Source organism: Melanostigma gelatinosum (genome assembly GCF_949748355.1).
Source record: "Melanostigma gelatinosum genome assembly, chromosome: 18".
Lineage (NCBI taxonomy): Eukaryota > Metazoa > Chordata > Actinopteri > Perciformes > Zoarcidae > Melanostigma > Melanostigma gelatinosum.
In genome coordinates, this window is record NC_136651.1 from 16,897,228 (window position 1) to 16,918,202 (window position 20,975).

At 41.4% G+C, this 20,975-nt stretch overlaps 2 protein-coding genes across 2 annotated transcripts in view; one reads left to right on the forward strand and one right to left on the reverse strand.

The window, feature by feature from the left end:
• Window positions 1–10,544, forward strand: part of LOC306792352 (leucine-rich repeat transmembrane neuronal protein 4-like) — a gene marked incomplete at its 5' end in the record, with an annotated part of 40,827 nt that extends 30,283 nt beyond the window's left edge. Inside the window, one exon of the mRNA XM_079289423.1 lies at window positions 10,350–10,544. Coding sequence (XP_079145549.1) covers window positions 10,350–10,415 — 66 coding nt within the window. The 3' untranslated portion in view covers window positions 10,416–10,544. The remainder of the gene's footprint in view (window positions 1–10,349) is intronic.
• The window catches only part of LOC306792353 (putative flavin-containing monoamine oxidase A), a gene marked incomplete at both ends in the record, with an annotated part of 54,967 nt that continues 44,410 nt past the window's right edge, over window positions 10,419–20,975 (reverse strand). The window contains 1 exon segment of the mRNA XM_079289424.1: window positions 10,419–10,456. Coding sequence (XP_079145550.1) covers window positions 10,419–10,456 — 38 coding nt within the window.

The window sequence follows — 20,975 nt, forward strand, 5'->3', positions numbered from 1 at the left end:
CAGATTTGCTCTGACTGTAAATGAATTTATCTCTGTGGCTTTTGTTGGCAAAGGTTCAAGGTTCTTTGAGAATTACTTTTATATAGTTTGTTAATTTTGAACAGTACTTTGAGTGCTATCACACCAGAGTCTGGTTTAAATTAGCAGGAGTTCTTACTCATATTATCAAGCACTGAAGGCTGATGGGATGTAGAGGGGCCTCCCAAAGGTATATTGTTATCGGGTGGTCCGGGATCCACAAAGGATAGTGGGTGTTTGTCCGTGAGGACAAAAATGCCCCCCTCTAACCAGTGGCCAAAATACTGTCCAGTAGACATAATGGAATAATAAAAAAGATTTACAACGACTATATTATACTTAATCATATTCAATTGTATTGCATCAAGACAGGCCTGAAAGTAATTTCATTAAGTCAACAAATACAGATTAATATTCCATATAAAGATGTCAGTGTCAGAAGGAAAGATACAAACCGCAAATATTGGCAATATCACCGACTACAACTAAACTATAGATCGCTGCACATTTTAGCACTAAACTGTATGAAGTCATGAATCAACAGTGTGCCGGTGGTGATGAGTCATTCATGCTTATGACACGTTGATTCATTGAATTGTATGTGACAACAGAAACTATACGCATGAACTCTCATTGGGGGTGACTTTTCCTTTCCTCAATCAGTGATTATTGGCTCATTTCACACAGCAAGTCATTGTGGTCTGTCAGATTTGTATCAGTTTAACCTCCCATGTAACAAAATTAAGTCAATAATAGAAAATTTGAAAAATTGACTTTAGTTTTGAGACACCTTTGCAGCTAGGGCTAATGACAGTATTATTGATGCCTTATTACATGTTGCTCAAATATGACCCAGTATTCCCAAATACAACTGAGATGATGGACAAACTGAGGGAACGTCCTCAGCTGAGCTGAGAGGATTTGCAGGGAGGCGCCATGACATAAAGCTGAACCCCATAATCGCTCAGTTTCATATCTGAGTCGTGTCGCAGCACAGTGCGCAGTCAGGTTGGATGATATGATGATTTATGCCGAGAGAAAATGGAAATTTGTCAACGACCATAGATTTTTCTAGAATAAAGGAAATGCATATCTGTAGCCCTTGTCATGTGAAATCCGTGTTTTAGAGTGGCCTTTTATGGTGACCAGCTCAAGGCAGCAGGTGGATGGATGGATGACATTGGCAAAGAAAAACAGAACACAGAAGAAAAACGTGAGATAAAAATGCCTTTTCGTACAAAAGAAAAATGCAATGGATTCACCGTGGACAATGTGCTCGACAGGGCCAAGGATATACAGAGGACACAGCTCACCAGCTTCATTTCGTCCTGTTTCTATCTGTGATGGATACATCACATTTTTAATTTGATTTTTTATTATTTTTAATTTTATTTTTTATTATTTTTAATTTTATTTTTTAATTTTCTCTGTGTAGATCATTTATTGACCCTTGGGTCACATTGTGTTTTTTATGCTTTTAAATGTCTGCTCTGTTAAGCACTTTGTGATACTACTGTCTGTGAAAAGCGCCATATAAATAAAATTCATTCATTCATTCATTCGCTTGAGGGTAGGACCTGCAATAGTATATCGATATGGTGGTAAGGATCCTTCATAATCCTGCTAGCGCTGGTTCTGCGCCTTGTGGTGTAAATCCTGCAGAGTGGGGACTTCAGATCAGACGGTCCGCCACTCTCTGCAGGCATACAGCCCTGAGTGGTGATCCCTTCTGTTAGAACAACCCGTTCTCACTTCCCACCTTGTCACATACTGACGCACAAAGCACCCTTTAGCCTTTGTGTGAGATGCACATGGCGTTCAACTCACTGGAGTGGAAACACCACTGGGTCAGTGTTAGACCGTCAGAGCTACTGAAATAGTAGAAAGAGTGGGACAGTCCACTTAGAGAGGAGGTTTGGGGCGGGTGGATGTGTCAGACAGACAGGGACTTTGACGCTCTTTGTGTCCTGTGCGAAATCAAGTCAAAGTTACTTATTTTTACCTTTGTTCTGTTATGTAAATGAATGTAACATACATAAGTTATGTGATAAGTGTACTTATTTCAACACAAACCATGATCTTTTCTGTCCGTGCTGTCCCTGACACATCTAACACCGACACCAGAGGGGTACCTAGAAGGTTATAGTTTGAAGTGCAGGGCCCCTGACAAAGCGTCGGTATTTGACGAGTTGGGAATGAGTATATGTTGGTCAGGATGCTTTCCACCAGAGGAGAAGGTCTGTAGGACCCACTCATTTCCTAAACTGCATTGCCTTTCCTTTATAAAATGTTGTTGTTGGATTTTCACTCATGTAAACTCCGAAGCGTGCCCAGCCTTCAATAACTAGCTCCTTAGTTTTGCTGTTATTTAGTAAGAGGTTGTTGGCTTTACACCATAGTCCCCCACAGGCGCCCCCCCCCCCCCACTTCTTTAAGATAGGCCCTCGCTTCGTTGTTGCCGATCCAGCCTTTCACTACACCGTCATCAGTAAATGTGATGGAGTTGGATTTGCTCCTGACCACTTATCAGCTAATAAGACAAAAATTTAATGGGAATCCACGTCACAAGAACAAGAAAATGACTCAAATGTTCTGAAATCATTTTTTATTCAAAACATCCAACATGGTCGAACATTTTGGAGAGTTTTTGATTCTTAATGCATCTACTACCAAACAAATTAGATTACATTTTTAAAATGTCTCTAATTTTATTAAATCATTTTGTGGAGAACTAATAAACAGTACATTTGCCGTTTCTGATCCCCACCAAGTGGGCTAACTTATTGGCTTATGTGTCCTGTAGGTTTGTATACTTTGATGAACATTCATTTGTAGAAATGAATGAAGGAAACATACACATAAGCTCCACGCTAGTGATGCACGGGGACAACTCGCAGCAACGGGATCAGCACCTTGGAGAGCGCCGCTCACCACTGCATCAACATACAACAGCGGCTGGACGCTGGCTCACAGTAAAGCCAGATTTACACAATAAATATTGAGGATAAAACACATAAACAAAGGTATACAAATTAAATGTAGGACACATTTAAGGTTAATGTCTTTATTTAATTAACATTAGCCAGGCTATTTATTGTATTTTATTGTTGTACAGTAGCCTGTATGCTCAGTTCACACAGTTTGTTAAGAGTTTATTCTGCTGACTTCTTTGAGTGAAATACTTTTCTCTGAATACGCTGTAGTGGATGGTGCAACACTATTCTGTATTCTTGTCGTGTCGGAGCAGGTGGTCACTGAAGCTTTGTGGGATGAAACTTCTTTTCAAAGTTGTTCTAGACATTCAGAAACATGAAATCCCTACATAGTCATGCCCTTTCATGTTAAGCCAGACGACATGTTGCCTAGCAACACACACACGAAGGCATTTTAAGGCATAGGTATCATTATTTTTGTGATATTTATAACAAAAGGGAAAGATCAGAAATTAGTCATAAAACGAAGAAACAAAACAAAAACAAACATAAAAGATGTTTCGTTGAGGACTAGGTTTGTCACTGTGATAATACGAGTAATGGATGCACCTCTATGATGCATGTATCCTAACGAGGGTAAGAAATCATTTTCTTGCTTTATGTATTCATTTACATATGTTTTTTTATTCATTGTGCACCACATTTAATATTCAAAAGAGAGACTTGGGGGGGGGGGGGTGAACCTGCTGCTTCTAATGTGGTCATCCATCACCTGCATGAATCACAATCATATAAATCATAACGCTCCGAGCACAGATAAGCATGCATGTGCATGCTCTTATACGTAGATATGCGCGCACACTGAGACATGCCATCGGTTTGCTTCCATCCACAACACACTCGATCAGATTTCCTCGGGGAGACGTTGGAGCTCTATACCTGTACACCACGGTTTGCATCTCGTGCCTAATGCATACAAACGGCAAATCGCTCTCTGTTTAACTTCAAATGCGTCTCCTTTAGAGGAGCTTACTCTTACTGGCTCACTTGAGTATGTGTCATTATGCCCTTGCTTCTAATGGAATGTATTTTGTGTCGTTCGAGACGGGGATAGTGGAGAGCAGGAATGCATCTCAGCTCAGTTAAGCTTATTTATTTTACCCTCAGATACTGTGGTGACTCAACACACAGACATAATAGAATATTAAAAATACATTTCTGTTGCACAGACACATGTGCATGTTTAGAATAGCGTTCGCTAGAATTCCACCGTGGCTGGATGGTAGTTGTTCTTACGGTTTGGATTAGGTGATGAGGTCGCTAAATATAGGTTTTACCCTCCGACCTGCCAATAAAGTGACTGGTTCAGCCTCTGTTCTCTGCACATCCAGTGATTCAGGCTGGACTCATCCAGCAGCAAGAGGATACAATGTGTGATAACATGAACTCTGTGGTGATGCTTGTGTGTTATTGTATCCGTATTGCTTTCCATATGTTTTCCTTAATTGGTGTCTTGTCTGAATGCTGTTATTGGAAATCTAGGTCATAAAGTATGGCTGGAGGAAAAATATTGCACTTGCTGTCAAGATCTTTTATATACGTATATTTATGCTCTTGGCATATTAATCTGGGTTCATATTACCGAAACAGAGATGGCCATGCGTTTCAAAACAAACAAATATGTTGGGCACTATACTACATGTGTTTTATACTACCTAAAAATGTGTTGTAGACATGAAATATCATCTCAGATGTTTGTGGAAATAACAACTTAGATAAAAAATACAGTTGAATTTTCCCATGATACAAGTATTGCATCATTAATGTTTTATATATGTAATAGCCCGGCATGGCTGATGTGACATTGCTGAGATCACAAGTAGAATTGTTATCAGACCATTAGTCCATTAATCTACCTTTTATTTCCACTCAAAGTTGTCTCGTTATCAAAGAGAGGATCCCAATTTCTCCGAACCAGCGTCTACAGACGTTTACAGACACCTTTGTTCACAGTGGCCAATCTACCGCGATGTTCTTTTACCAGCGACTGAAACATCAAACAAAAAGTGAACCGATGCTGCGACTTGTAAAGACAGAAGCATCACTTGGTCTTGGTTAATCAGAGGATTGAGAGTGTGTTTGTGTCAGGGAGAGAGCGAGGGCTTAAGAAAAAAGTGGAAGTGTTCAGTGTTTAAGTGTTGCTGAGATCAAGAGCTTATACAGGCATCAGCTCCCCAGGAAGAACAACAATTGTTGTTTTTGTCTGAAGGAATAAGCTCGGTTGTGATGCTTTAATTTGCCATCCGTTGTCTGTGTCGCTTGTTTGGATTGGAGCTGATCCATTTCCAACATTATCTCATTTTTTGTCGGCGCGTGTGAATCTAAAACAGACATGCAGCTACGCACTACATGTGCATATAAACACACATGAGCAACTGTGTTCATACATACGTACATACATACATACCAGACTAAGTTGCAGTGCACACAGCATTTCAATTGTTTCATTCACTTTTTGCTAAGAATTTACACAGCGGGATATTTTCCTATTGTCTGCCTCTCTTTTCATGGTCTATAGAGGAACATGAAACGTGACACGAACACAAAGGCAAACTGGTGAGGAGATAGAACGGGCTAATTGAACAGCCTTGTGAACCCTTTGAGAGTGGCTGGTATATGTCTGTTACTTCCAGCTGTCCTTAATCACAGCAAAGTAATTACATCATGTGTGTCGCATGCTAATTCGCCTCCGAGTTAAACGCACATGAAGACGTTTAGTAGACGTGGGTGTTTGCAGGGACCGATCTGGACACATGTAACCTGTGTTCTTCAAAAGACCGAACATTGAATGTTGGAAGTAGTAGGTTTCCCTTTGGAATGCATCCATTGCAGGGGAACAGCATTTATGATTGATAGTGTTGTTTTGTTGTGTACGCAATGATTTTAAAGCAGAGTGGACTGACCACAAAGGTTTGTGTCAGGTTTGTTTCTGTTTTTAGTTTTCACCAAAGGAATACCTGGGTTTGTTTTTGAGAAGTAGATGGATTTTAAATAGATTTTACGTCCTCACAAACCCCAACAGTTGGTTTCCTGTAAACAAGGTTATTTTGCGGTGTTCACAGTCCTGTACGTGTCATCTCAGCTGACATTTAAATTGAACAGATAATGCATTTTGGAGCTTTGTTCTGATAACATAAAATCATATTGCTTGGGCCAATAGGGCTGGTGCAACTGCATCTTTAATGTTGCTGATAGTTGGAGGGATTATACAGTCTTACTGGTGTGTTGCATCTGATATCTTGTATCAGAATCAATGGTTACACATTGTAACCCTAATTCTGTGAACAAGGCCAGAATACTTTATTTTCTCTATTTTCTTCTGTCTTCATGTTTACAGCTCGACTATAACCAAGTAAGATTTGAAGTCATTTTACTATCTCATTCCAAGCTTAAATTAAAATGTGGTCCGAGTAAACGAAGTGCTTACGATGAAAGGTAATAAAGCTCCTGCCAAAAATTTACAAATTGAGATTTGAAACATTTTCAATTGCAATATAATGAACATTAGAAAAAAATAACTAAAGAATTGTAGTAAGCCAACCTATATAGCATTGTATTCATCATGAATATTCACGTAAACAGAACTTCTAGTTATACAGATTTTACATTTTTTAGGAATATCCCGATATCGGTCAGTTTTCACTTTCTGTATTGCATTTGTTTTCACAGAATTCTCCCTCAGATGTTTTAATGCGGGCGACTTCAACGAACGCTATGCAGACTGGAGAAATGTCAAAGATGGAGAGGACACAGGAGTACACATAATTAATAATTGTATTTTATTTCGAATGAATCGTTTCATCCTCAAACATTTTCAGAAACAAAAAAACTCACACAACAACATGGTCAAACCCACAGCTACTGCTGTTAATAAGGCAGCGGATATAAGACACCAACGTAGCATTAGCAGTGTGCAGGCAGTATAGTTAGCTCAGCTACCAATGGCAGAGTCAAGTGAGCCTCGCCATGCAGGTCGCAGCAGGTCCTCGAGAGCTTCCCTTGTACAACGCATGTCCCTTCACCTGCAACACTGCATACAAAATCACACATGCATTTCCAGATTTGCTCTGACTGTAAATGAATTTATCTCTGTGGCTTTTGTTGGCAAAGGTTCAAGGTTCTTTGAGAATTACTTTTATATAGTTTGTTAATTTTGAACAGTACTTTGAGTGCTATCACACCAGAGTCTGGTTTAAATTAGCAGGAGTTCTTACTAATATTATCAAGCACTGAAGGCTGATGGGATGTAGAGGGGCCTCCCAAAGGTATATTGTTATCGGGTGGTCCGGGATCCACAAAGGGTAGTGGGTGTTTGTCCGTGAGCAAAATAAATCCTCTGTCACTAAGACTTATTCTAAATCAGACTCAACTTTCCAGGATGCTACTGGCTTGTCTTTGAGGCAGAGCAGATTTCTTGTGGCTCAGTGACACAGGTTCTCCGAGATCTTGAACAGTGTAAATAGCCAACGGCTACAGTTCTACAACGCGCTGCCATGGTGCATTGTTGGGAGAGAAGGACCCCTGATCATAATGTCTGCCAAGTTCACCCTGGACCCTTGCCAGCTTGTCGTAACTCCCACTTTTGCTATAGCCGAGGAAGCTACCCTCTCCTTGCTTTTTGCAGCATTTTCAAAAGGCTGCCACTGGGAGACAAATGCTCCTTCTGATGCATTAAAGATGTTGCTCTGTTGTGAAAGGATAGTGCAGTCCAGGTGACTCCGATATCAATGCCAGAGAACCGGCAGCAAATCACTTTAGTTCCCTTTTTACCACTGGAAAGCGCCACTTCTGAGAGCGCAAGAGAGAAGCGCGTGTCCCTGGTGAAAGATGACTAAACCTCCTCATGGATGAGCCGCGGCACAAATACCTTGCCGCCGTGAACGACGTCGGTCAAGTCTTGACTGCCGGCAGCACACGTGATGAGGATTGGTGGAGTCTGGGGACAGAAACATCCACAGCCCATCGCATCCTTTCATGTAAAGTGATGTAAAAAAAATAAAAAATAAAAGTGCTGTCTTCAACCCATGGCTTTCAGCCATCAAAAGACTTTTGGCTGTTTGCAATGAAAGTGTTGAAAGAGGCACAGGCAGTAGAGTGAATTCCAGTGGTCCTCATTAACGAAGCACTTGAAGAAAATCTTGTTGAAGCATAATGAGTTCTCACAAATAACAGCTCAGCTGTGTCCATAAAGCACACATTGGAGCGGGGCTGAAATAACTGCATGATACATTATGACAGCAACAAATCCACAGAAAGGAGAAAAAAAACAACACAATGAAGGAAATGATTGCTTATGCACTCTTGTTGTGAAAATGGTGGGCATTTCCCAACAAATAAAGCACAACGAGGCACAAGAGTCGGCCCTGTAACCACTGTCTAACAAGCGATGCAATCCTGCAGTCGCTCAACAAGGGGTGTGGGAAACACCGCTCGAATTCAGACACGAGAGACGTGACAGAGAATTACTTTCCATTTGCTGCCAACATTTGACCACTCACCGGATTCTACACAGCACCATGGAAAAATGTGTTTGAGCCGATGAGAATAAAACATTTGAATAAACAAACCAGGCAGAATGTTTGATAACTTGCAGATGAGACTAAACACCAAATAAGACTGTTCATATATATAACAATACATCTTGCCATTTGTGCGACTTGCCGTGTGTTACTTTTATCATAATGGATTTCCTGTATCCACTCAGTTATATGAGATAAACAAGGCTGTCAAGGCCAGCTCATGCTCCATTACTGTAATGGGGCAAAGAAGTGTCATATTAAATCCTGTGTAATGACAACATTTAAATGGGGCGACGATCGACTAATTTCCTCATTTGTTGCATCTTTATTCCACCTATGCTGATGTGTGTCTGTTTAAGTGTGTGTGTGTGTGTGTGTGTGTGTGTGTGCCTGATCAGAGGGCTGCCTGCACGGCTCTTTTTTTTGTGTCTGTGTCACTCGCTTCAGAGTTCACCTCAACGCGCATGTGCTCACAATGTGCCTGAGCTTTTTTTTGCTGCGAGTTGCTTCTGTTTTTGTGCTCTGGTGGGATTGTCTGACTCTAAGACATGACAATTTGTGCAGGCAGCTGTCTTCGCTCCGCTCACATCCACCTGAGACGGAGATAAAGAGTTGGAGTGAAGGCTTATCAGCCTGTTTGATAACGTTTAAATAAAAGTCGTGCTCAGGGCATACTCGTCTTGAAACCCCGCGTTGCAGAGATCTGCTTTCACACCGACAACAATCTCGGCTTGAGCAGCAAAAAGTCGACCGGGGGTAATTTCTCGAGCAGATTCTGAAAGCTTTAGAAATTGCTGAGCCTGGCAAAAACTCACAGCACTTGTGTTATTAAGGCGAGGTGGATTTACCTGTAGCCAAGTTGCTCAGAGGCAAACTTGGATATGCGAGTTTGACTCCTTCAGTGTGAAGATCAATCCAAAGCACGAGGCTCTTAAATAACAGCAAAATGTTTAAAAAAAGATTCTCACAAAATGTGCATCCACCTCTCAACAAGTTTGAGTTGTTGACCTGTGGGAAAGCATGTAAATGCCCCGAATTATTCACTCGTCACGATTTCTAGTGATGCCAACATGCTAAGCGATACGAACGAACCTGTTTATCTTTAGTAAATGTATTGTATACTGACTCTGGAAATGTAACGCGTGCTGCATTGGGGATACATTGAAAATATAAGCACTCTATTTTTGCATTATTGAAAAAATGTATTGAAACATAAGACGGCGTGTTCTTCTGTATCACTGTCAATGTAAATGCAGTAAGTATTTCTAAAGATAACCATCCATCTGACAAACAAAAGTCTTGATGGCACTTGTCATGTAATTAACTTGCATACACTGACAGAATGACAGTTGCTATTCCAGCTGTTGTTCAGATGCCGATCATTGCTTGACGGGAGGATAATTAGAATATCTGTTGTTGCAAAAAACCTGACGTAATGTGACAACATTTCTAGGTGAGCGGGTTCAATTGAACAAATCTTCTTAATTGAATTATTTCATCCCAAATTACAATTTTCAACACAAATACTTGTACGAGTTCTCTGTGTGGAGCTTTTATTTGATCTCTGTATAAGACGTTGGGGAAGTCTCTCCACCTCAGCTTTCTAAGCTATCTGAGTACATTGGATTTCATCATCTGCTTAATTGCCGAGCCTAATTTCCTTTGCTGGCTCTATCACAGCCCCATTGTGCCGTTATCAAGTCACTGGACACTGCAATTAACTTTACATTGTAAGCACCACCTCTGTAACTGGCACAGACCAGCTGTTAAATGGATTTAACTATATTGCCCTTTTCTTTTTTTTGTTCTTTTCTTGCAGAATGAGTACACGTGCCCGCGCCCGCTACCTGGTGCCTGGCTGGGAGATGTGCCTACCATTCATTAACCCCTAAAAGGGAACTGCTTTGGGTGGTGCAGTGAACCACACTGAAACAGGGATAGAGGAGAAAGACATATGCAGAGAACCCATCATTCACATTCAAGGATACGTTTAAAAAAACCTCCACGCTGAGGGCATCCACTGACCAAGACAAACAGGAGATAATACTGTCCTTTTCTTTTTCCTAAGATTTTATAATGTCTTCTTTTTCGACCTGTGGTCTCTGGTCATCCGCTTTGCTGCATTCCGTCGTGCTTCATCCCGACACAAACACTGACGCAGAGGGTTGCGGTGGGTAGCAGAGCCTTGGAAGAAGACTCATGGCCACTAATGGATGGTTATAACCAACATGGAGGCTTATTGTATAGACATTAAAAGCTTATTGTCTCCACGAGGACAATGTGGCATTGTGTTGAAAAAAAGAGGCGAGAGACTGTACAAATTCAAGAGGCTTTAAAAAGTGTAAACTGAGCAATGAATTACGAATGACAAATGCACTGAAGAGGTGGCTCCGACCGCTCTGCTAACACAGCCGTGTATAATTTAAAGTGGGTTTCCCTATTTTGATTCCATATTGAGCATCATGTTATCACCTTTCAATATATATATGTTTGTTTAAGAAAGACTAATCAAAGGCTAGGATGGTGTAAATGTGCCTCACTGGAGCAGAAACATTATTAAAAAAAGGAGTGTCTGTGTGTCATTTTCGACGATTCCGCTCCATCAGGTGGAAATCAAGGCGGCAGCTGGGGTATAGTTTGCCAGATGGGAAAGCAAACTGTCCCCCAGCCACTGACCTTTGGTGAAGTTTTTTTCGTTTGATTGTTTGTTTGCTTTTTTTTAAGAAAAAAAAAAAAAAAAAAAAAAAAACATTTTTCCGAGTTGTTTCTAATTGCAATCAAACCTCGACTACTTCGTTTGATTTTGAGGACAGTAAGGGCAATCGGAAGCAAAGGAATGCGGGGGGGGGGAGAAAAAGCTCCTATCAAGGGTAAAATGTAATTTTCTGCAATTTTAATGTTGTTAATGTTGTACTTTATGAATATGTGTTTCTGCCATTTTCAACACCAAATACCAAAGAGCCAAATGGAGCATTTGTTGGCTCTCCTACCCATGGGGTGTAACATGTCCAGGAGTTGCTCTTTTAAAAGAAAGCCTCAACTTTCCCTCACGTCCAGCAGTACTCTGGCTTTCGTTTTTCTTCTGTGTGTAATGTAAAAGTCTTTGTGAACAAACGATCTGACAACGGCAGCAGTCTTCATTCAGAGGATCTTGTCTGAAAGATAACCTCGAGCACTGTTTACATTTTATGACTTATGTTCAATACGTGCTTCACTTTCCTCCCAATAATCTGCATCTCTCCCCTCGAAGACACTCCAGATGTTGCTGTGCACGGCTCCCTGTGTGCTTGTGTTTCATCCGTTATGAGTTCCCAATTAGGCTTGGAGACGCACTGAGTTGTGAATTGTTTGTTTCAACCTTCAGACATAATCTTTCTACACCTGAAAATGATGATTTTCTATTGTACATTTCTCTTCTCCCCCCCTTTGAATTTGTTGATATTTAGTATGCAGCTGTATTCTTTGTTTACTTTCAACAGTATGTTTTATAATGAGAATAATGACTTTATTGGTGAGCAAATTGAATTGGTCAAATTAAAATATTCATTCATCATTTTTCTGTGTTCAAGTGTGTATGAAGCATTTCTTATTGTGTGTGTGTGTGTGTTTATGCTTGCTGCCCGCTGTAATTTAATCAGCCGCTGCCCTGTTTCGCGTCTCCATTCACGCCTGTTAGAAGTCTGTCCTATCCCGTCCCCAGATCGACGTTGACGAGGCCGTCACATCAACTTTAGCCTCATTAATTTAGAGAGCAGAACATTGATCTCTGGTCGACCGTTCTGTTCACGGTGACGCTCACTGCTGGCCCCACCAGCCCTCTAATTACGCTTCCTGTGTAATGTGTTGGATATCTCAAGAGGGGGGCCTGCTTGGTGAATTTGCTCCACGTTTGCTGCACTTGGAACATGTCATGCTGTCAGCTCAGAGGTCCAGATGGCCAATCTGCCCGACGCTCCCTGTGGTATTTTCGCATACTCCTTCTCTACCTATCCCCCCCGGGTGTCCACATCTCACTGACTCTCGGCTTCTTAACATTATTTAAGACGTTTTGGAAAGTTTTAGGCTATTTTCTTCTTCTGTCTTTAAAGACCATATCACAAACTGATCATTTGTATACCAATGTTCATCCCGGTGTTACCTTGAATTTGTGAAAAAAAACTCGCATATCTCCACGATGAACGAAAAATCCAAAATATGGAGAAATGTCTTGAAGAATTGATGTTAATTGGGGCAGTATGCAAAACGATATCAAACTATATACAGGCTCTCACACAATAACACTCATTTATTAATAATAATAATCCAAGTCTCATTAATCCGGTCATACTCCACAAACACACGCTTTTTAGACCGTACTCGCATGGACCAGAAGCGCACCTGCAAGTTTTTGCAAGTTTCTTTTTAAAATAATCATTTAGTCTAAAATATTTTCTCGTACATTCTCAAGTATCCACGGTCACATTTTTACATTCTCTGTGATTGGTATTATCGTCTGTGTTTCTCTGTCCCCCCCTACTCTCTGTCTCTCTGTCTCTCTGTCGTATCCGCCGCTGTTCTCTGTGATCTCCGTAACTCAGACCCCGGCGCTGCATGTGCAGTGGCAGCACAGACGGGGCTGTATGCCTGAGAGCAGACACCATGCATTATTCATGTGGCTTGGGCTCCCTGTTGACCCGAGTCCAAACAGTTGGCAGTCTACAACCCTTCCACAGAAAGTCCCCAGGAAGAAGAAGTTAAACCATAAGCAAAATACACTGATGTATCAAGACACTGTTATGGCATAGACATCCACCATCTCAGATTGGAGGCTTGTTTAAAGTGTGTGAAAACCTTTGAAGCAAAAGACATGCGCATACAGGCCAAGCAAGACGATGGTCACAATATAGAGACTTGAGGAAAGCTTCAATTCAGACAAAGAAGATTTTATAAGAAAGATTAGATTACTTTCAGATGATTTAAGAGATGGTCAGATTGTATGGCACACTACAATGAAGATCATAACAAATGCCACGTAGGACAATTTTGAACATGTACCTTGAGTCAATATTCAAACGGACCAGCTTCTGATAGAAAGGATATGTGCAATAATAACTTTGCCTTGCCTCATGATGGCTGACTCATCAATGAATCATTCTTGTCATGTCAGGCATATTAATTGGATTTGACACTTAAATTTGAAGTTTCATTCAGCAGCTTTTTTTTTAACAGCAACTCGTACGACTCTCTTAGAATGACTTTGAATCACTCATATCCTCATATAATTGTCAACTCAGAGTCCAGCTCACTGGGTGGCTTTCATTTCAATTGTGACAGTTGGAGCAATTAGCCAGCGACTGCTGAAGAGAAATGACTTAGAAACCAAAATGCCAAACTCTATCATCGAATGAATGTCAAGCCTTGACTTGAATGTCAAGCACCCGTTATTTCAAAAACAGTCACATCACTGCTTTGGCAGACCCACAACAGAAGAGGCTTTCAACACATCATGTTGGTCAGCCATCTGCTCCTGACTGGGGGATCGCAGAGCTCTTGCTGAGATCATCTCTGATGCCATCATCAACCAACTGCTGGTCTGGTGCTTTCTCCTGACCTCCAACTCCTTTTCGAATCTTCAATCAGGATGAGCAAACACTGCCATGGAAACCAAGGAAATGTTTGCTTTTTGCCCATGTATCATTGATTGGGAGAATGCAGCCTGTAATGTGCGTCCTGATAGCTCAGCATTCATCAAGAGCCCAAGAACTGTTAGCTTTTTGAGTTTTCAAGAAGTATTCCAAAATGTACATGCATGGGCTCTGGGAGAGAATTGGAAAAGATGCCTAATTTCTTTTAGATAACTCATAAGGACTGGATTTCTTGAAGTGAGTGTACAGAGATGATACTTAGAGATGTGACTTTGACCACCGGGCGGTTTGAGCTCAGGAGTTACAGTTAGTCGTCCACGAGAGTTGTTCCAATACCAGTGCCTAAAATGGCTTCGATAGAACCTAATGCTGGATCGGGGATCAGCTAGAATGTGAGACTATCCACCGATCCAATATCACGTTGTCGTTTATCAGCACATATACACTACAGAGGAACAACGACCGATCGCTACCCGATTGGTAAATCCTGCCAGATCGCTGCTGTGGAGTAAACCACTACACACCTGTGGTTAAATATGTGCAGCACATTCTTTCCCTGATGGTGCCTCATTATGAACAACAAACCCCGACGGCTGCCGTGGCATCTCTCCGGCAGCTGGAGGTGCCACCGGAGGTGACATAACTACCTGCGGCTGCCGCTAAGTCGGCTTGCTCTCTCTCCTTTCCTTCCATCCATTTGCAATAACACGTTACAAGTTACTTCATTTTTTTTCACTTTATTGACTTCATACATACACAAATAAAACAAAAATACAATATCAAAACTTACAACTGCAAATAGGATACAGTTTACAACTAGTGATGCGTGATAAAGTACTATTTGTTTATTACAACTTTTATACAATAATTTACATTGCTGATGTCTTTATTTCTTATTTTCTGGTAAACTCATCTCCTTTTACTCTTAGAAGTCTTTTGTTTCCAACACACATATTTCCTGTACTCTATCTAACATTGTATGTGTGTGTGTGTGTGTGTGTGTGTGTGTGTGTGTGTGTGTGTGTGTGTGTGTGTGTAGGTGTGTGTGTGTGTGTGTGTGTGTGTGTGTGTGTGTGTGTGGGAGGCTCAGTTACAAGCCCGTTTCTTGTGATGGCCTTCCTGCCAGCTGTGAGAAGGATTTAGATCAAGTCAAGTTTGTTGCCTTAGAAAGAGTTAGGGGCGACTGTGGCTCAGTGGTAGAGCAGGGTCGTCCTTCAATCAGAGTATCGGTGGTTCGATTACCGGCACTGCTAGTCCGTGTCGATGTGTCCTTGGGTAAGACACCTTATCCCAAATTGCTCCTCTTCCTGCTGTTCGATGCAGGCTGTTCCTGCGGTGTGTGAATGTGTATGAGTAAGTTAGTCCTGATGCAGGTGGCACCTTGGGTGTTTGCCCCTGCCAGTGTACTAATGCGTGTGAATGGGTGAATGATGAAATGTAGTGTTAAAGCACTTAGATTGGTCGAACGACTAGAAAAGCGCTATACAAGTACAGTCCATTTACCATTCTATATTAGGCTTAATAAAGAAACAGATTTCAGTTTTCCAATCATATACTCTCCATTACTGGGAATGTGTTGATGTCTTTACCCACACTTGATGCCATTCTTCTTCTGAAATGATGATGTTCAATTCCTTTTACCACTAAGTTTGACAACAAAATGTCCTTTCAGCCTGACATTCCATTGAAGTATGATCAAGTTTAGAAACAATCCCCAATGTTTTTGGTTGATACATATTGACCATCACTTTTACCACTAGATCCTTTTCTTCAGCTGCCTCCCTATTTACTTTTTTGTTGTTGTAATACTCCGTCTTTCAAATCTTGACAAATTCTCCATTTTCAGTTGCAGTACAGTGAACCAGATTTCAAAAGTAAATATTGTAATTAGATCGATCATACTCATGATATTGTCCAGGAAGAGCCTTTACTCCCAAGAGTGTTTGGGTGTGGTAGCCAGGGATATGTGTCTCAATCGCATTCCACCCAGCCATCAAGCTATCATCACACCACGAAATCAGTGGTTGAAGTTGGGCTGCATAGAAATACATCTTAAAATCCCACCGTTGTGCTGTGGCAACTGGAGTGTAGTGTGTCGAACTCTGGCTTTCTTCCCTCCCCAAATAGATTTAATTTCCCCCACTCTGTAAATTGTTTTACTGGTAAGAATTGAAATAAACAACCGTCTTTCTGTATCCTTTCGAATGTTTTGCTTAATGTGATTATAATTATCCTCAAACAACAGTGATACCTTCTTTGCTACATATACCCCATTGGTATTTTGACTGATTTTGAATCCCCCAGCCAGCCTGTGGTGCATAATTAAAAAATAGAATTTAAGTTTTTGAAATATTACAGCTATGTACTGCATATAAATGACATTTCTGTATGATCCCCATCATCCTCGAAAAGGAGGCATTGACATATGTTCGATATATATTCACATCATTCACAAAAAAAGGCCAATTCTATGTTCCCTGTCCCCCCTCCATTTCCTATCTTGAGGAATCGCTCGGGCCAATGGTTCAATCTAGATAGCAAACAGGGTAGGGCTAAGCACATCTCTGTCTCACTCCTCTTTCTAGCACAATTCTCTAAGTTAAAGGAGACATTCACCGTTATCCTTGAAGTAGGTTGCTGGTAAATGGCTCCAATACGTTGAGTTGATTATTTAGTAAAACCAAATCTTTCTAGTGTTTGATATAAGAATTCACAATTAACCCAATCAAAGGGCTTTTGTACATCAAGGCTTATCGGGGCTGCACATGTCCTTTTGAATCGTATGCATTATATGAAAGGTTCTTCTAATGATGTCCTGTGTTTGTCTCAAGACTCAAGAATGAGTCTTTCATTAAATGTTTTGGAGGAAATTGTCCTGTGTCTGTTTGACTGTCTCTGATTCTCCTCGTCTCCTGACGTGCTGCCACGGTGCCTTTTTTGTCGGAGCTGTTCAAGCAGCGGTGGCACGTCTGTTACTCCGCGTGGCTCTTACACTTTGTAGCCTCTCCGTTGAAGCTCTTGCACGGCTTCACTTGCTTTGTTTTAGGTTTGGGGTCGAGGGAATATGCAGCTTGGTGAATGTCATCTAAAATTGGATTCCTTCCTCTTTTAGGATGTTTTCAATGTGTGTGTATGTGTGCCTTATGTTGATGTACTAGAGCTGTAGCATAGTCATGGTCAAAAGAAAGCATTTGTTCTCCAGGTTGAACCTTGCCGTGCCGTTTTGAGAACCATCTGCTGTACTTAAAATTGGAAAAAGTTGACGATGGATCTGAAAGGTGACTTGAAGCTTGTTTTTTTTGCGTCAGGGCTCTCTGTGCTGGCGGAATCTGTAAATCTGTCGTTTGAGGACCGAACATTTCACACTCAGCAGTTTCTCCACAAACTGAGGTAGCCTTCAGCCCCTCTTCTTTCATATTCAGCTTGAATTCCCTTAGAATCTGGTCTCAGGTTATGGATTTGTGTATTTGTTTGTCATTTGTATATGTGTATATATATACACATTACTGCCAAATTGACCTCGTGTTCATCATCTTTCATGAAGCAGATGCCTGGAATGTTTGTTGTTGTTACCTTGGACATCTGGGCTTCAGCTTAGAATGCACAATTGCACTATTGTTAAGTCGTGCCTCTGGAAACTCTAGTGTGTGCGTGTGAGCGCTGTATGTGTCCTGTGACATTCTTGCCACAGCAAAGTGATTTAAATGTTCACTCAATGAACCTCAGGACTGAATCATTAGGGAGACTTAGATGTTTGAAATGGGACTGGAATTATTAAAATATGCATGGAAAACAATAATGGTAAATGGTAAAATAATAAACTCAATATATTTGATCACACATGCACGACACAAACGTTAATACATTCCCAGCCATGCCGACTTCCATTGAAACACTTAAGAATAAAATAAGTTTTGCAGATTTTGATTTAAAAAAAGGGTTCTTCCACAGCCTAGAGTCTGAAAACCTGAAAAGCCAGAGCCCTCTGTGGAATCACTCTGAGCTTTCCATGAGCTAACCAAAAAGGCCCGGACCATCCGGTCCATTTTAAGCCTTCAAAACAATCAGCAGCAACCCTTAAGTCAACACAGGGTCAAACTGGGAGACAGTGGGGGGAATTAAGTACAAGGATGAGGTCATGTTATCTCCCTGAGCAGCAAGAGCTGAGAAGCAAAGTGTTCTCCAGCAGCTGTAGACACGGAAAGGAAACCAATGATGTTGAAAAGGGGAGTTACTTGCGGATTGGGACACAAAGGTTATGACAGTATACATATAGTTGTATTCAGCTGTTCAGGGCCCGATATGCAAAAGACTGAATGAATAATGCAAGCTGGCACACAGCCTTCTGTGACTACCACAGCAAAACAGGTCACAGCATCGACCTGGGAGGGGTCAAAGTTATCAACCAAGAGTCAGCAGATGGCCGGAGAAAGGTCACGGACTCCATCCACATCCAAGACCAAAATACCCTTTTTTGTGGGAATTAAAAACTGTGATTTGAACATTGAAAATTGGCAAAATTACTTTTAAATTGCACTGATAAAAAACAAACCGTAAATACACAAAATGTATGGAATGTATGCATTGAACTTCTTTCATTATTGTCATCTCCAGGGCAGGTTGTGCATCTTAGGAAACCTTTCCTGAAAATGAATAACTGCGTCCCTCTCTCTGTGTCTCTCTCGTGCTCATATTCTTTGCAATTCTGCTCTGAAGATCCAGCCTCAATCCACATGACCTTAGAAGTTATTGAACCAAATAAATGTCACTCACTCTTCAATAATTGGTTATTCAAAGCAACCACATCCATAGTAGGTTAACTAAGTTAAACTGAAAATAAATATACATAAAAAAAATCCATAATTTTTTGTATCATCAAAAAAGTTGATACTGTCTCTGTTTAAAGCTTTTTCAGCCTGTTCTTATTGCACCTGTGACATGCATTTCCCTACATGGGCCTTGTTCAGACTGCAAATGTGTTGTTTGGCATATCCAGATTGATTTTAGAAAGTCTGCATAGCAAAACAAACGTTCTACTCGCATCGAAATCACGAACACCTAGCTCCTATCATTCATGTGCATACTGCATAGGCATAGCGTCTGTGATAATTGAAAGTGACTCATAATTCTGTTAATTTAATCAAAAACCAGTGGCAGAATTGTATGTAAATGAACCAGAATCAGAACTGTTTATTGCCACGGTATGTTGCACATACAAGGAATTTGACATGACAGGTGGTGCATAACATTTAACAACCAACAACAACTACAGTCAGGGCCATAAGTATGACAACATTTTTCTAATTTAGCTTATTTACACAACTCCAATGGATTTGAAATTAATCAGTCAATATGTGGTTGAAGTGTAGACTTTCAGCTTTAATTCAATGGATAAAACTAAAATATCACAATAACCGTTTCGGAATTGCAGCCATTTTTATACAGCCACCCACATTTTCAGAGGCTCAAAAGTAATTGGACAATTGTCTGACAAACGGATTCATGGCCAGGTGTGGCCTGTTCTGTCGATAAATGATGCCGACAATAGGATTCAAAATGTTATATTTGCATTTGGTAGTTGGTCCTTGGAACTCTCAGCATGCGGACCAAAAAGGTGTCAATGCAAGTGAAGGAGGCCATTATTAGGTTAAAAACATTGGTGTACCTTGGTGAAGAAAAACCCTTCATAACGTCTACTGAAGTCAAGAACACTCTGGAGGAGGTAGTCTACAATCAAGAGACGCCTTCATGAATCTAAGTACAGAGGGTTTACAACAAGGTGCAAACCTCTGGTGACACTGGAGAACAGGAAGGCCCGATTAGACTTTGCTAGAAAACATCTGAAAGAAGCCTGACCAGTTTGGGAGCAAGATTCTTTGGACAGATGAAACCAAGATGAACTTGTAGCAGAATGATGGAAAGAGAGAAGTGTGGAGAAGGAAAGCAACGGCTCATGATCCGAAATAAACCACATCATCCGTTCAACATGGTGGAGGCAGTGCTATGACATGGGCATGAATGGCTGCCAATGGAACTGCTTCTTTGCACGCTTCGAAGCACAGAACAACACACCTGCGCAGAAAACCACCCCCCCCCCACCGACGACCAGGCTCTGTGCCTGTCCCCAGCCAGTGTGAGGAGCACACTGCTGAGGATTAATACCCGCAAGGCTGCGGTACCTGACAACATTCCTGGTCGTGTGCTGAGGGACTGCGCAGAGGAGCTCACGGATGTCCTCACCGACATCTTTAACACCTCCCTGAGCCAGGCTGTTGTTCCCACGTGCTTCAAGGAAACCACCATCATTCCTGTGCCGAAGAAGTCATCTCCAGTCTGCTTCAACGACTACCGCCCCGTCGCATTGACTTCTACCATCATGAAGTGCTTCGAAAGGCTGGTCATGAAGCAGATCAAATCCACCCTTCCTCCCTCCCTGGACCAGTTTCAGTTTGCTTACCGAACTAAACGGTCCACAGAGGATGCAATCTCCTCCGCTCTACACCCAGCCCTCACACACCTGGACACTAAGAACTCCTACGTCAGAATGCTGTTCATAGATTTCAGCTCAGCATTCAATACAATCATCCCCCAGCAGCTTGTGTGTAAACTTACAGACCTGGGCCTCAGCCCCTCTCTCTGCAACTGGTTGCTGGACTTCCTCACAGAGAGACCACAAGCTGTTCGGGTCAACAACAACACTTCGAACACACTAACACTGAGTACGGGGGCCCCCCAAGGTTGTGTGCTCAGCCCCCTTCTCTTCACCCTGCTGACCCATGACTGTAAACCCAACTACAGCTCCAACCACATCGTGAAGTTCG